The 13497-nt window shown below is 34.4% G+C and overlaps 1 protein-coding gene across 1 annotated transcript; it reads right to left on the reverse strand.

Moving 5' to 3' along the window:
• Positions 1 to 427: 427 nt before the first annotated feature.
• On the reverse strand, positions 428 to 876 carry LOC140856227 (uncharacterized). Its single transcript, XM_073253363.1, has 2 exons — positions 544 to 876; positions 428 to 442 (listed from the first exon to the last, which is right to left on the reverse strand). Exons 1-2 carry the CDS (start codon positions 874 to 876, stop codon positions 428 to 430), a joined length of 348 nt encoding a protein of 115 aa, XP_073109464.1.
• Positions 877 to 13497: the final 12621 nt, after the last annotated feature.

Genomic DNA, 13497 nt, shown 5'->3' on the forward strand with positions numbered 1-13497 from the left:
CAGCAGTAACTTTTACCCCATTGTCAACTTGGAGAATGATCTTATCTTGTCTCAATCCTCTAACTTCCTTGCATAGAAGTACACAAGTGAGCACTCAAACCAGAATCTAAAATCCAACTAGAAGAAGATAAAATCATTAGATTAGTTTCAATAATGAGCAATTCAGATGTATCTTCAGAAGATGTGTCCTTCTTCTTATTCTTCATTGTCGTCAGGTATGCAGGATAATTTCTTCTTCAATGGCCTTCGATATTGCAGTAAAAATATTTTTCCTTATCGCTGACTTTCTTTAGAACTTTCTTATTCTTTTTGCTCTTAGTCTTTTGCTTCTTCATAGATTTTGGTTCTTCTTCTTTCCATTATACTTTCTCTTAGAAGAAGCCTGCTCCACAGTAAGAACCGTTCTCCTTGAACTTTCAAGGTGTCCTCAGCTATCACCAACCTATTCAACAACTCAGACAAGGTGCTATTAATCTTATTTATATGGTAGTTCATGACGAACTAACCATATAAATCAAGAAGGGACTGCATGATCAAATTTACCAGCAGTTCTTTATCCATATTCATTCTGAGTTTGTGAAGCTCTTCAATGTCTTTGATTATTATCAGACAATGATCATGCATGGACTGTCCATCACGCATCTTCGCTCTAAAAAGTTTGCGGGTGACTTCAAAGCGAGCCGTGCGACTTTGCTCATCATACAACTTTTGCAGATGAGTCAGAATTTGTTTGGTGGTCCTTATATTTTTATGCAGGCACTGAAGATCATGGGACATGGATGTAAGAATATAGCACCTAGTCCTGTTGTCTTCGTCGATCCACTTGTCAAGTATAGCTTGTTGATCAGGAGATGGACGAGCCGGCAACACGGGCATCTCCTAGTCTAGGACATGGGTCAATTTTTCAAAGTTGAGAATGATTCTCAAGTTCCAAAGTCAGTCTTTGTAGTTCAATTCGGTTAACCTATTGGTGTCAAGAATTCAGGCTAGAGAGTTTGAACTTGATGAATACTTAAATTAAGTCACTAGAGATATTAAATATTATAATAATTGATATTATTTATTAAAATTTGATGCTCTCTAGTCTATTTTGTAGGTGATTGGGTGTTTGAATTCATACAATTCAAATTAGACTCAATTTGGCTCTGATTTGAGTGAATTAGGCAACTAGCTCTCATTCCAGTATGAACGTGACTTAAAGATCAAGGGTCAAGAAGCAACCTCTCCAATCAAAGACCTAGATTAGAAGATAAATAGAATCAAGTATGAACATGACTTAAAAATCAATGACTAAGAAGTAAATCCTCTTGATCCAAGGGCTATCAAGGCATTTCACCATATGAAACCCTAGAAAGGAGGCGCCACATTCCAAGTGCCGCCCTAACATAATGTGCCATCCCAATCAAAATCTTCTTCATGTTAAAACATCCTCACAGATGCTCGCTCTCCTATTTCTTTCATTCTTGCACATCCTTCATGCCTTCCATGTCCCCTCTTATTTCTTACATGCAAAACATCCTGCAAAAGACTCATGCGCTAAACCCTAATGCTGCCCAAGCCTCTCTCTTGTGCCCCCACTATTTCCTCTCTTAACCCACATCACCAACCCTAACACCCTACCTTTCACTCTATAAATAGTTCCCTAAGACCTTCATCTTGGGATCATCAATCCCATTATGGGAATCATGTCCCTCTCCTTCCCATAGCCTTAAGTTCCATGCCACAGCCTTTCTTCACGCCAATCCTATCTTCTCAGATTTTTGGCTGGCCATAGGTCCAATCTTTTTTCCTCAAACTCTGTCATCCCAAACCTTAATTAGTCCTCTACAAACTATAAAAATATCATATCCAAAAGCCTCCAAAAAGACCTCAAAACCTTTCTTCTTTTGCAGTCCTATAGACTGCAGTCTAAAAATTTCAGCAACCCTCTTCCACCTTTTGACCTCTTCCAAACCCACTTTCTTTAGCCTATTCTCTATCAAATCTCTTCCTCTAGCTACTGAAAGTCTTCTCCAAGTTTAAGAAAAGGAATCTCCAGAGTTCATGATGTAGATAATGGTAAAAAATCTTTTGATGGCCGGCTAGTCGTTACGCTCTGAGGAAATTTATATAATCTCATTTTGATAGTATTCTTTCTTTTTAAATCATTTATATTTCTCCTTTAATATGCAATAAAGACTAATTTTACTTACTATATTCTTATATCCTTATTTTCTTTGCATGAGATCATAGTCTTTGAATAGCCTATGACTACGTAGAGATGGATCATGATCTAAGGATACGATCTGTACTTAGTGAGATAGGCTATGCTCGAAAATCGATCATAAATTTATTGATTTATCTAAATAATTTTGACTAACCTATAACTTTAAAGGAGTGATCATGATTCAAGGGTACGGACCTTGCTCTCTAAGATAGGTTATATCTCTATTATTTAGATACCCAAATAAAGGCATATTAAAGAAGGGTACTAGCTGTCTAACAAGAAGCAGCTGAGATCGTAAGAATCCCTTCCATACTTGCATCTAACCTTTAATTAATTCTCTTTATTTACTTGCTTTCTTATAAATTTAAGTAATCTTTTAATCAACATTTATTTTGCTATCTGTCTAAAACTAGATGACTCAACTGCAATTAACATGATCCTTATGGTTGCGATCTTGATTTACCCTAACTACATAGTAGTGTATTAGGTTTATTTTTGACCACCTATGACAGTGATCAAATTTTGATGCTATTATCGAGGATTGTATTTCAGTTGCTTTGAGTCTAAAAAAAATAAAAAAATAAAAAAATAAAATTTTATTTCTTATTTACTATATTTTAATTGAATATTTTTACTCTCTTTAAATTTTGGCCTTATATTGCTTTTTATATGTGGTAGATTTATTGCTTTCTAGTTAGACTACTTTAGAAGAATTTTTTATTTCCTATAATATATTGATTTATTACTTTTTATAATTTAGAATAATTTACTACCCTAAAAGTAGATTTGACTGCTTGCTTTATTTGTAGGAGACCTAATTGCCTTTGAATCTTAGCCTAATTTACTTCCTATTTAGTTAGATTCTCTAAATCTCCTTAAATCTAATTAACTTAATTAAAATCTACTTATTATTTTTTTTGCTTCAATTAACCTAACATAAAAAAAACAAACCCTACACCTCATAATACTTAATATATATATAGAAACTAATTAAATCTCAAAAGCTTCTTACTTGTGCTGGACATCTAGTGTATTTATATTGTATCTTTAAATAATTGATTTAAGGATACTTAACCCAATTAAATAAAATAAGGTAGAGATTTGATCACCCTTTCTTAGCTCAAAAATAACCATCCTTCATATTGCATTGACCCAAGTCTTTAACCTAAAATCAATTAGACGTTGGCCCCAAAGGATGCTCGAGCTCAATAGGACAAAGAATCCTAAGAGTTGGACTAGATTCAGCTTGGTTAGTTTAACTGGTGTCTAGAAAAGTAGTTTAGAGATTACGTTCCGAAGTAAAGTGGTTCATTAATTGATTTTGTTCACTTGCCTGACTAATTTAATTGGTGTCTAAGAAAAGCAACGAGGGGACCCCCACCAACCTTACACTTATCTGACTAGTTAAGTGGCTGATCTGTTACTTGGAGTGCTCGAAGATGACCTTGATAGTTAGGAACTATCTAGATTTAGGACAACCCTTAGTTAAGATTGATTGACCTACTTGATTGCTAATTGAAAATATTTAACCTAAACTAAATTCTTCACATCTATCATCTTAGGTCTAGGACTCTCTTAGGGTTCCCTCATCTTTAGAATTTCTCTGTTTCTTTCTCTTCTCTTCTCTTTTTCTTCTTCTCTCCCTCTTTCTTTAAATAAATTTTAAAAAAAATAATCAGAGTAACCCAATTCTACCATATGGCTTCACCCCTAAAAGATATAATAGAGAAATCTATCCCTAGAAGAATTTCTTAAGACCCAATGCATACACGTTGGAATCTTTTTGGAGTGGATGATTTTGACCTAGATAGATATGTTGAAAATATGCACACATTACTAGAGCCATCTAATTTTAGCACCACTCTCCTATAGATTGAGAAATATGAGCTTTTATTTGCAATACCTACTCTAATAGCTCCATCTTTAGAATCACCATCGATCCTAGAATTGAAGCCACCCTCAATCATTCCTGAGTATGTATGTATAAGACTATATGACATACTCCCAGTAATCAATGCATTAGATCCAACTCCTAATCTAGAACTCTAATTTAGGAGCATTTTAGAAGAATATATAGAAACAACTCTCGATAAACAAGAGATGAAAAATGGGGTCGCAAACTATCTTCCAAAAATTGATAATAATGAAAGAGTGGAATTTATCAATAATAGGGTTGTGAACTACTCTTTGAAAATTGACACCAAAGTAATAGAATTTATCAATAATGGGGTTCCAAGCTGTCTTCTAAGATTGGTAATCCAAAACCATCAGAGTTTGTCAATCCCATATTCGACCTAGGATAAGTAGAATTATGAAGTTTGGTTGAAGACTTTAAACTTAGCACTTATTGGGAGGCAACTTGATTTCTTAGGAGTAGTTATAATCAAAGTTCGGTTGAAGACATTAAACTTAACACTTATTGGGAGGCAACCCTGCTTATGCAACTTTTTTAGTTTCTTTTTATTTCATAGGAATCTCTGAGAAAGATAATTAGCCAAGTAGGGGGAGCACCACGTTCATGCCAACTGGAGTCAAGCACACACCACGCACAACAATGAAGGACCTCTCACCCAATAATGAATGCACACATCAAACTCAGATGGTATCCTTCGATGTTACATTTTATTTTGACTTTGTCATGATTCTCTTCTTCCATTGGGGACAATAAAAATTAAGTTGGGGGGGAGAATAAATAAAAGAAATTAAAGTCCTCAAGTAAGTTAGCATTTAGTGTGTAGGCATCCGATTATGCTTAAGAATCAAGCTGAACTAAGTAAGTTATTTTAAATTGATGTATAGATCAGAGAGTTTATGAGATACTGGAGGATCAAGTATTAAGAAAATCTAATAAAAAATTAAGTCTAGAATATAAATATTTTTTTTTATGAGCACTTCTAATTTTTTCTATCCTTATCAAAGAAGAATTTACCTTTTATGGGCTATCGTAGAGTAACTATATATTTCTTCATAGGAAAAAGATAAAATAAAATAGTTTTCAAGTACTTCTCAACCAATAATTAACCCTTTGCCTAAGCAAGCATTGAGGTTCATATCAAAAAGTGAGAAGGAAAAAGAAGCTCATTGTAAGGTTAATCTTAACTCATAGATTTGAGCAAGTAAGTTCAAGGGGTATTTTATATCTAGTGCCCTAAAGTCACCTGATTTGGAAGTCATTGGCTAAAAACTCGTTATATGGATTGGATAGAAAGCTTAATGGGTTAAGACACCCAATAGCAGTGCAATGTAAAAAAAAAAAAGAAGAACAAAGTCTAAACATTGGTCTCCTACTGAATAACTGGATCTTTTCGCCTAAGTATTATGGTTCGCATAAAAAAGTAGACAATGTGAAGATATTTTTATAATAAATGAAGGATAGAAGTAACAATACTCTCGCTCATGTAAAGATAAATGATTTAGAGATATAGGTAGGAGCAATTTAGAAAAAAATCAAAAAAGATTTAATGTTCTTCCCTTAATTCTTATATTGGTTAAGTACTAATACCCCAATGATATTCCTCACTCTCACTCTACTGAACATCAATGACCCTTTTAAAAAAAAAGTTTGCTCGATAAAATTTGAAACTTTAAGCTAAAAAGGTATCTAGCGCTAAATTCTTTCTTTACTTGAGGACGAGTAAAGTTCAAATTGGAGGATGTGGTGAATACTTAAATTAAGTCACTGGATGTACTAAATATTATAATAGTTGATATTATTATATTATAATTTGATGCTCTCTAGTATATTTTATAAGTGATTGAGAGTTTGGGATTATACAATTCAAATTGAACTCAATTTGGCTTTGATTTGAGTGAATTAGACAATCAGCTCTCATTTCAGTGTGAACGCTACTTAAAAATCGAGGGTCAAAAAGCAATCTCTTCAATCAAAGATCTAGATTAAAAGATAAATGGAATCAAATATGAATATGATTTAAAAGTCAAGGGTTAAGAAGTAAATCCTCTTTATCCAAAGGCTATCAGGCATCTCACCATATGAAATCCTAGAAGAGGAGGCACCACATTCCAAGTGCCGCCCCAACATGATGTGCCATCCCAATCAAAATCTTTCTCATGTTAAAATATCCTCACACACTCTCCCTCTCTATTTCTTTCTTTCTTACACATCCTTCATGCCTCTCACGCCCTCTCTTATTTCTTACATGCAAAATACCCTGCCAAATACTCCACACCTAAACCCTAGTGCCACCCAAGCCTCTCTCTCTAGCGGCCTCACTCTTTCCTCTCTTAATCCACATCACAAACCCTAACACCCTACCTCCCACTCTATAAATAGTGCCCTAAGGCCTTCATCTTGGGATCATCAGCCCTCTTGTGGGGATCATGTCCCTCTCCTTCCCATAGCCTTAGGTTCCATGCCACAGCCTTTCTTCACGCCAACCCTATCTTTCTAGATTTTTAGCTAGCCATAGGTCCAACCTTTTTTCCTCAAACTTTGTTGTCTCAAACCTCCATTAGTCTCCTACAAATCATAAAAACTTCATATCCAAAAGCCTACAAAAGTTCTCAAAACCTTTCTCCCTTTGTAGCCTTACAGATGCAGCCTAAAAATTCTAGCAACCCTCTTCCACCTTCCAACCTCCTTCAAACTCACTTTTCTCAGCCTATTCTCCATCAAATCTCCTCCTCTTACTACTAAAGATCTTCTTCAAGTTTCAAGAAAAGAATCTCCAGAGTGCAGGATGCAGATCGTGATGAAGAATCTCTCGATGGCTGGCTAGTCATCATGTTCTCAAGAGATTTATGTAATCTCATTTTAATAGTATTCTTCCTTTTTAAATCATTTGTATTCCTCTTTCAATATGCAATAAAGATTGGTTTTACTTGCTATATTCTTATATCGTTATTTTCTTTGTATGAGATCGTAGTCTTTGAATAGCCTATGACTATGTAGAAATGGACCATGATCTAAGGATATGATCCGTGCTCAGCAAGATAGGCTAAGCTCCAAAATCGATCATAGATTTATTAGTTTATCTAAAAAATTTTAACTAGTCTATAACTTTAAAAAATAGACTGTGATCTAATGGTATGGGCCATGCTCTCTAAGATAGATTATATCTTTATTATTTAGATATCCAAGCAAAGGCATATTAAAGAAGGGTACCAGCTATCTAACAAGAAAGTAGCTGAGATCCTGAGAATCCCTTCCATATTTACATATAACCTTTTATTAATTCTCTTTATTTAATTACTTTCTTATCAATTTAAGTTATTTTTTAATCAACATTTATTTTGCTCTCTGTCTAAAACTAAATGACTCAACCATAATTAACACGATCCCTATAAATAGGATCCTGATTCACCCTAACTACAAAGTAGTGAATTAGATTTATTTTTGACCGTCGATGATAGCGATTAAAACTCGACATGGTTAATCAACTACAGAGAGAAAATAATTTTTTATTAGATATTTGTACTTTTAAATATTTGTTATAGGGATTTTAATAAACAAACAAAGCTCCTACTATTTCTTTGAGTCTCCCACACTCCTCGGATGGAGAAATGAAAACCTATACATGATCAGTTTTTAGTGGGTATTGCACTCTTACTGATCAATATGCATCTCATCTAGCAGTTATTGGTAATGCATGAGTCAATGAGTGGACAACACCTTATCCATTGCTTCACTTAGCAAGATACAGTAGGTTCGATCTTTAAGTCCTATGGCCTCACCTCAGTTATTGGTATATTTCTTAGTTAAGTCAGACCCACCATACACCAGCAGGCACAAAGCTATCATTGGATCCCTCACCTAACAGTTATTGGGCCCAACTCCATCTCTTCTCGGGGCATCCAATGCCATGAGTGGTTGTGCTTCCCCATGCAACCGAACAACTGTGATCAATCGAGAACGATAAATGCCAGGAAGGCATCCGCATCTCTACAACAGTGGAAGACTGCTAGACTTAATATTTAATTGAAAAGATTTAGGTTCAAGTTTCTTCCTTAATTAGTTATAACAGTTATGACTAACCTAGTGGCATGGCTAGCTCAAGTCAACAAGTAACCTAATACAAAATATAATCTCCCAAAATGGCCAGGTAAGCTAAGATGTGTAGGGGTCCCCCTGTTGCTTTCCTTAGACACCAACAAATTGGCCAGATCAGATAATGAAATCAATTAAATAACCACCATCTATTATATACTTATCTTAGACATCAAATTGGTTGATTTGAATCGATCAGGTTAGCCTATTTACCCAGGCTCGATCCATTGAGCTAAATTAGGTCTTAGGTTGATTGATAATATGTGGCTGTTAATTGATCCAACCAAACTATAACTAATTAGATTAGTCATGAGCATATTTGATCAAATCCTAATCAACATTTGATTCGATTTGATCAACCGCTCAAGCTAGACTTAATTGAGCTACCCATACCCTTAATCTCATATTTTATGCAATTAAAATTTGGATCTTAAATTCATAATTTTAGATCTTTTAATTTCAAGTCTTAATTCTTAATTAAGTACATTATGAATATGGGTTTAGTTTATGTGTCAAATCAAATCTAAACTAATTTAGATTGCATCTCATGCAATTTTACTATCAACAAACTCGAGTCAACTTGCCTTGAAACTCAGATCGACTCATTTGTGACGAATAGAAATTGTAAGCTCACGTCTGCAAGATTGGGTCGACTCATATGTAAATGAGCCGACTCACCAAGATCTCAAATCAACTCCAACAAGGATGAGTCGACTCACCAAGGACTCGAGTCAATCCGAACTAAATTTGAGTCGACTCGGTAGGCAAACCAGTCATAATTTTAAGATTTATGCAAATTAGATCCTAGGATTTTAGATCTAAAATTTTATAGAAATTAAATTTTAGATCATATATCAAAAACTACATATCACATATATAATTTTACAATCTAAAATTAATCAAAAATATATATCTAATATATGTATGAAAATAAAAACTAGATCTAAAACTTGTATCACATACATCTAGGACCTTCCATTCACAATTTTTCTTTATGGGAGATCATCACAAGCGGTACTCCTACACATCATAAGAGAATCCATCGATTAGATAAATGAGGGGCTTTAACCCCTGCTTCATCTTATGACCGGACAGCCATGGTGATGCACCCAATCTAGGTACTAGGCTAATAGAAATTTAATCTAACTTATCTAATATGTAATCTATTAAATTCAGATCAATTTTTTTTCCACATATCAGATATATGAACTATAAATCAAATCATATGAATATAATTTTAGATCTAAAATTTATTTAAAATATGCTAGAATGATGTGGCTCTGATACCACTATTAGAAAATAGGTTGATTCACATACATAGATCGATACAGTTACACTAACCACAGCAGAAGTAGATTTTAAAATTTTTTAATCTAATCAAAACATGCAGATTCATAATCTTAATTAATTTTAGAATCATCTAACATACATAAATAAATTTATAAATTAGATCTGAAATCAAAATAGGAAGAAAGAAATTATACCTGATCGCTTTTCTCTCCTTCCTCAGATCAGATCTTACGAATGTCGGGGTTGTTGTCAGAGCCATGCAAGCACCTGACCTCTGCTGGTATCTATACAGAGATGTCTCAATTAAAACTCCAAAACCTGTAAGGTGCTAGCTCCCTTGCAAACTTTATTCTTCAACTTTGATCAGGACCCTTTACTTAATATCACTTGAAATAGCCCTGTTATTGGATCCTGGGGATTGATCCTAGCAACCAAAAATATTAAGAAATCTTTTCTTAATTTTCTTTCTCTCTTTAAAGCCTCTCTCTCAAATCCAATCTAGAGGGAGAGGTCATGAGGCATGGAAGTAGAATAGGGAGGAAAGAAAGCATGAAGAAAGATGGGCGATGAGAAGGTATTAGCGCACACAAATGGGGATAACTACCTCACACTAAAATGCCCCCTTTTTATAATTTTTTGTTGCCCAAAATTTCTTTTTTTCCTTGCCAACATCTGATAAGATCTGATTTGAATCAAATTCAAATCATTCCTTATCGAAAAGAGTCCCAACAAATAAGGGGAGGTGGCTTCCTCTTATTTCACATGCATGCCAAGAGAAGGGTGCTAAAAAACCATCACCCCTCCTCTTTCTGGTTGGCCCATTAAAGAGAGAAGCCTAGAGAACCTGAGCTCAGGTGGTTAGGATTAATTTGGTTCAAACTGGCTCTAAATCGAGTTCAAATTGAGCTCGATCCGAATCGAATTCAAAAGGCTGTCAAAACTGATCGAATCATGATTGAAATTCAAATTTGATTTAGATAATTGAACCTAATTAGCATTAAATTAAATCAAACCTAATTAAATTAAATTAAATTTAAATTAATTAAAAATTGATCTATAATTTAATCAGTCTCAATTAAATTATAACATTTATGATTAAATTCTTGTGCTAATAATTAGCAGTTACTAAATCTGTAATATTTATAAATTAGCAGTTTTCAAATTCAAAACATCAATCAAATTGATAATTCGAATTTAATCCAAGCTGTTGATTGGGTCAAACTCTTTTTGTATGTGACTCGTCATATTCTATTCTATTTGGTAGTGAGACATATAGTGATCTCCATCATAGTATTATCGAAACTTCTTTCGATAGACCGAAACAATTTCAGCTCAACCCAATAAGGATCATTGATCTAAAAACAATCATAGTCAGTTCTCACAATCCACCAGTGATGCCTAGCCGCATATAGTGACAACCTAGCATATAGAAAAAACTGAACCCTCAGGTGCAGTTATCATGTGATTTAGTCCTTCTGTCAGGAGTCCTGACTTGACGGAAGTCATGAAGAACTCGTCAAACCATATCATCAGTCATATACCAAATTAGCTTGACTCAAGTTTATTTATGAATTTTATAAAAAAAAAATTCAGTATTCACACTTGCTTCAGTCAAAGACTCCTTGAACTCAGTCTTACTAATCACATAGGACTACTCCTTTTCTATCAAGGTGAATAGATTCTATCTAGGTGCATCCTACTCTAACAGCGAACCTGAACCTACTATAGTCAACATACACAGTAAAGATCCAAATGACTAGGGAGCAAGAGAACATACAGTCAAACTCAATAGCCTCGCTGTGAATAGTTGATGATACCACAGGTCAAAGGACCACTCATACCACTATACCATGGAGAAGATCACTGATGAGTGAGTAGACATCCAATTGGTTTTTCGTATTGTCATGCTCAGTGCAAGTTGTTCTCTAACAGCCACCTACACTCCCACCCAGTGTCCCTAAACCGCATACTCAAAACTCATCTATTCGAAAGAGAGGTGATCCATGCATCAATCTTAAATAGATTGATCACTGTCCTCCATGATGATCCTATGATTAGGAGCATTTAGAAACTAATCACTAATAATATATGTCTCAAATTTTCAACACTTTGAGAATATATAAAATCATCTTTGTTAATTTCTAGGATAAATCATGGATATATAAACATGATTGGAAATATAAATATTATTTAATTAATAATAAAATTTTATAAGTACAAGAATAGATCTTAGAATTACATAATGTATCAGCCAACAATTGACTTCTAGGGCACACATCTAACACTTTGCTCTATTGCCGATCCGAAGGATCATGTCACCTTTCCTCAACCTCCTCCTTTCTATTAGATCTTGCATTGAAGTATATATACGAGCACTAAAACCAGAGTTCAATACCCACCTAGAAGTAGAAAAAATCATTATGTTAGTTTCAACTACGAGCATACTTGACATACCTTCCAATGGTGTGTCGCCCTTCTTGATCTTCAGGCTTTCCATGTAGAGTGAATAGTTCCTCCTCCAATGGCCATCAACGTCATAGTAGAAACACTTTTCTTTCACTACAGCCTTCTTTAAAGCATCCTTCTTTGGCTTGCCCTCCTTTTTTTGCTTCTTTTCAGATTTATTTTTCTTCTTCCAATCGGACTTTCTCTTAGATGAAAAAGTCCGATCCACAACAAGAACAGTGCCCCTTGAACTTTTCAAGATTTCCTCAGCAATGACCAACATGTTGACAAGTTCAGGTATAGTGCAGTCCAAGTTTGCTCATATGAAAATTTATAATAAATTGACCATAAGAACTCATAAGGGATTTGAGGATCAAATCCACTTGCAATTTTCTTTGTATATTCAATCCGAACTTCTCAAGCTCCTTGATCATTGTCATATAATGTTCATGGATCGACTATCCCATGTTGACAAGTTCAGGTATAGTGCAGTCCAAGTTTGTTCATATGAAAATTTATAATAAATTGACTATAAGAACTCATAAGGGATTTGAGGATCAAATCCACTTGCAATTTTCTTTGTATATTCAATCCGAACTTCTCAAGCTCCTTGATCATTGTCATATAATGTTCATGGATCGACTATCCTTCACACATCTTCATATTGAAGAGTCTCTTGGAGACCTCAAAATACACAGTGCAGCCTTGCTGACCATACATCTTTTGCAGGTAAGTGATCATAGCCCTGGCAGTAGGCATATGCTCATGCTGGCTCTGCAACTCGTTTGATATGAAAGCCAGCATATAGCACTTAACTCAACTATCTTGATCCATCCATTTATCAAATGCTACTCTTTGCTTAGCACTAGGATAGTTTGGTAATACTAGAGGGTCCTAGTCAAGTATATATCCTAATTTTTTAGATATCAAGATAATCTTAAGATTTCTGAGCTAGTCTTTAAAATTAATTTTAGTCAAATAATTAGATTCAAAGATGTGAGGTAGAGAGTTTGAAGCTAACATTGTTTAACTATGAGAGTAGAGATTCAAGTTAGATTTTTATACTTAAATTTTATATTTGCTCTAGAGATTTTAAGAAACAAATAAACTCTCACTATTTTTTTTGAATCCATACACTCTTCGAGTGGAGAAGTGAAAAGCCTAATGTGACAATTGGGTTTCTAGTGGGTGAAGGAACCAGATCTAGGGTTTCAGGGTTAGATCTTGAAACTTTTTCAAGATCATACAGCGGAAGACTAAAATAAATCAAAATTTATTTTCTAAAACTAGAGAATCCCTAGATCTAAGATCCTATTACATGATTATTACATAGCATTAAATCAAAAATTAAAATATATAAATATAGTATGAACTACATGTTGATCATATCAACATGTTTCTATACTCATCTAATGTATGTATTAAACAATAGATCAGATCTATTACCTTGCAAGTTAGATGCTCTAACCTCGCTGATCCGGGCTTAAGGATGATGTTGCAAGCCGCACACACATCCGACCTCTAGGAGTCGTCCACACGAGCCCACGAA

Source organism: Elaeis guineensis, chromosome 3 (genome assembly GCF_000442705.2).
Source record: "Elaeis guineensis isolate ETL-2024a chromosome 3, EG11, whole genome shotgun sequence".
NCBI classification, from domain to species: domain Eukaryota; kingdom Viridiplantae; phylum Streptophyta; class Magnoliopsida; order Arecales; family Arecaceae; genus Elaeis; species Elaeis guineensis.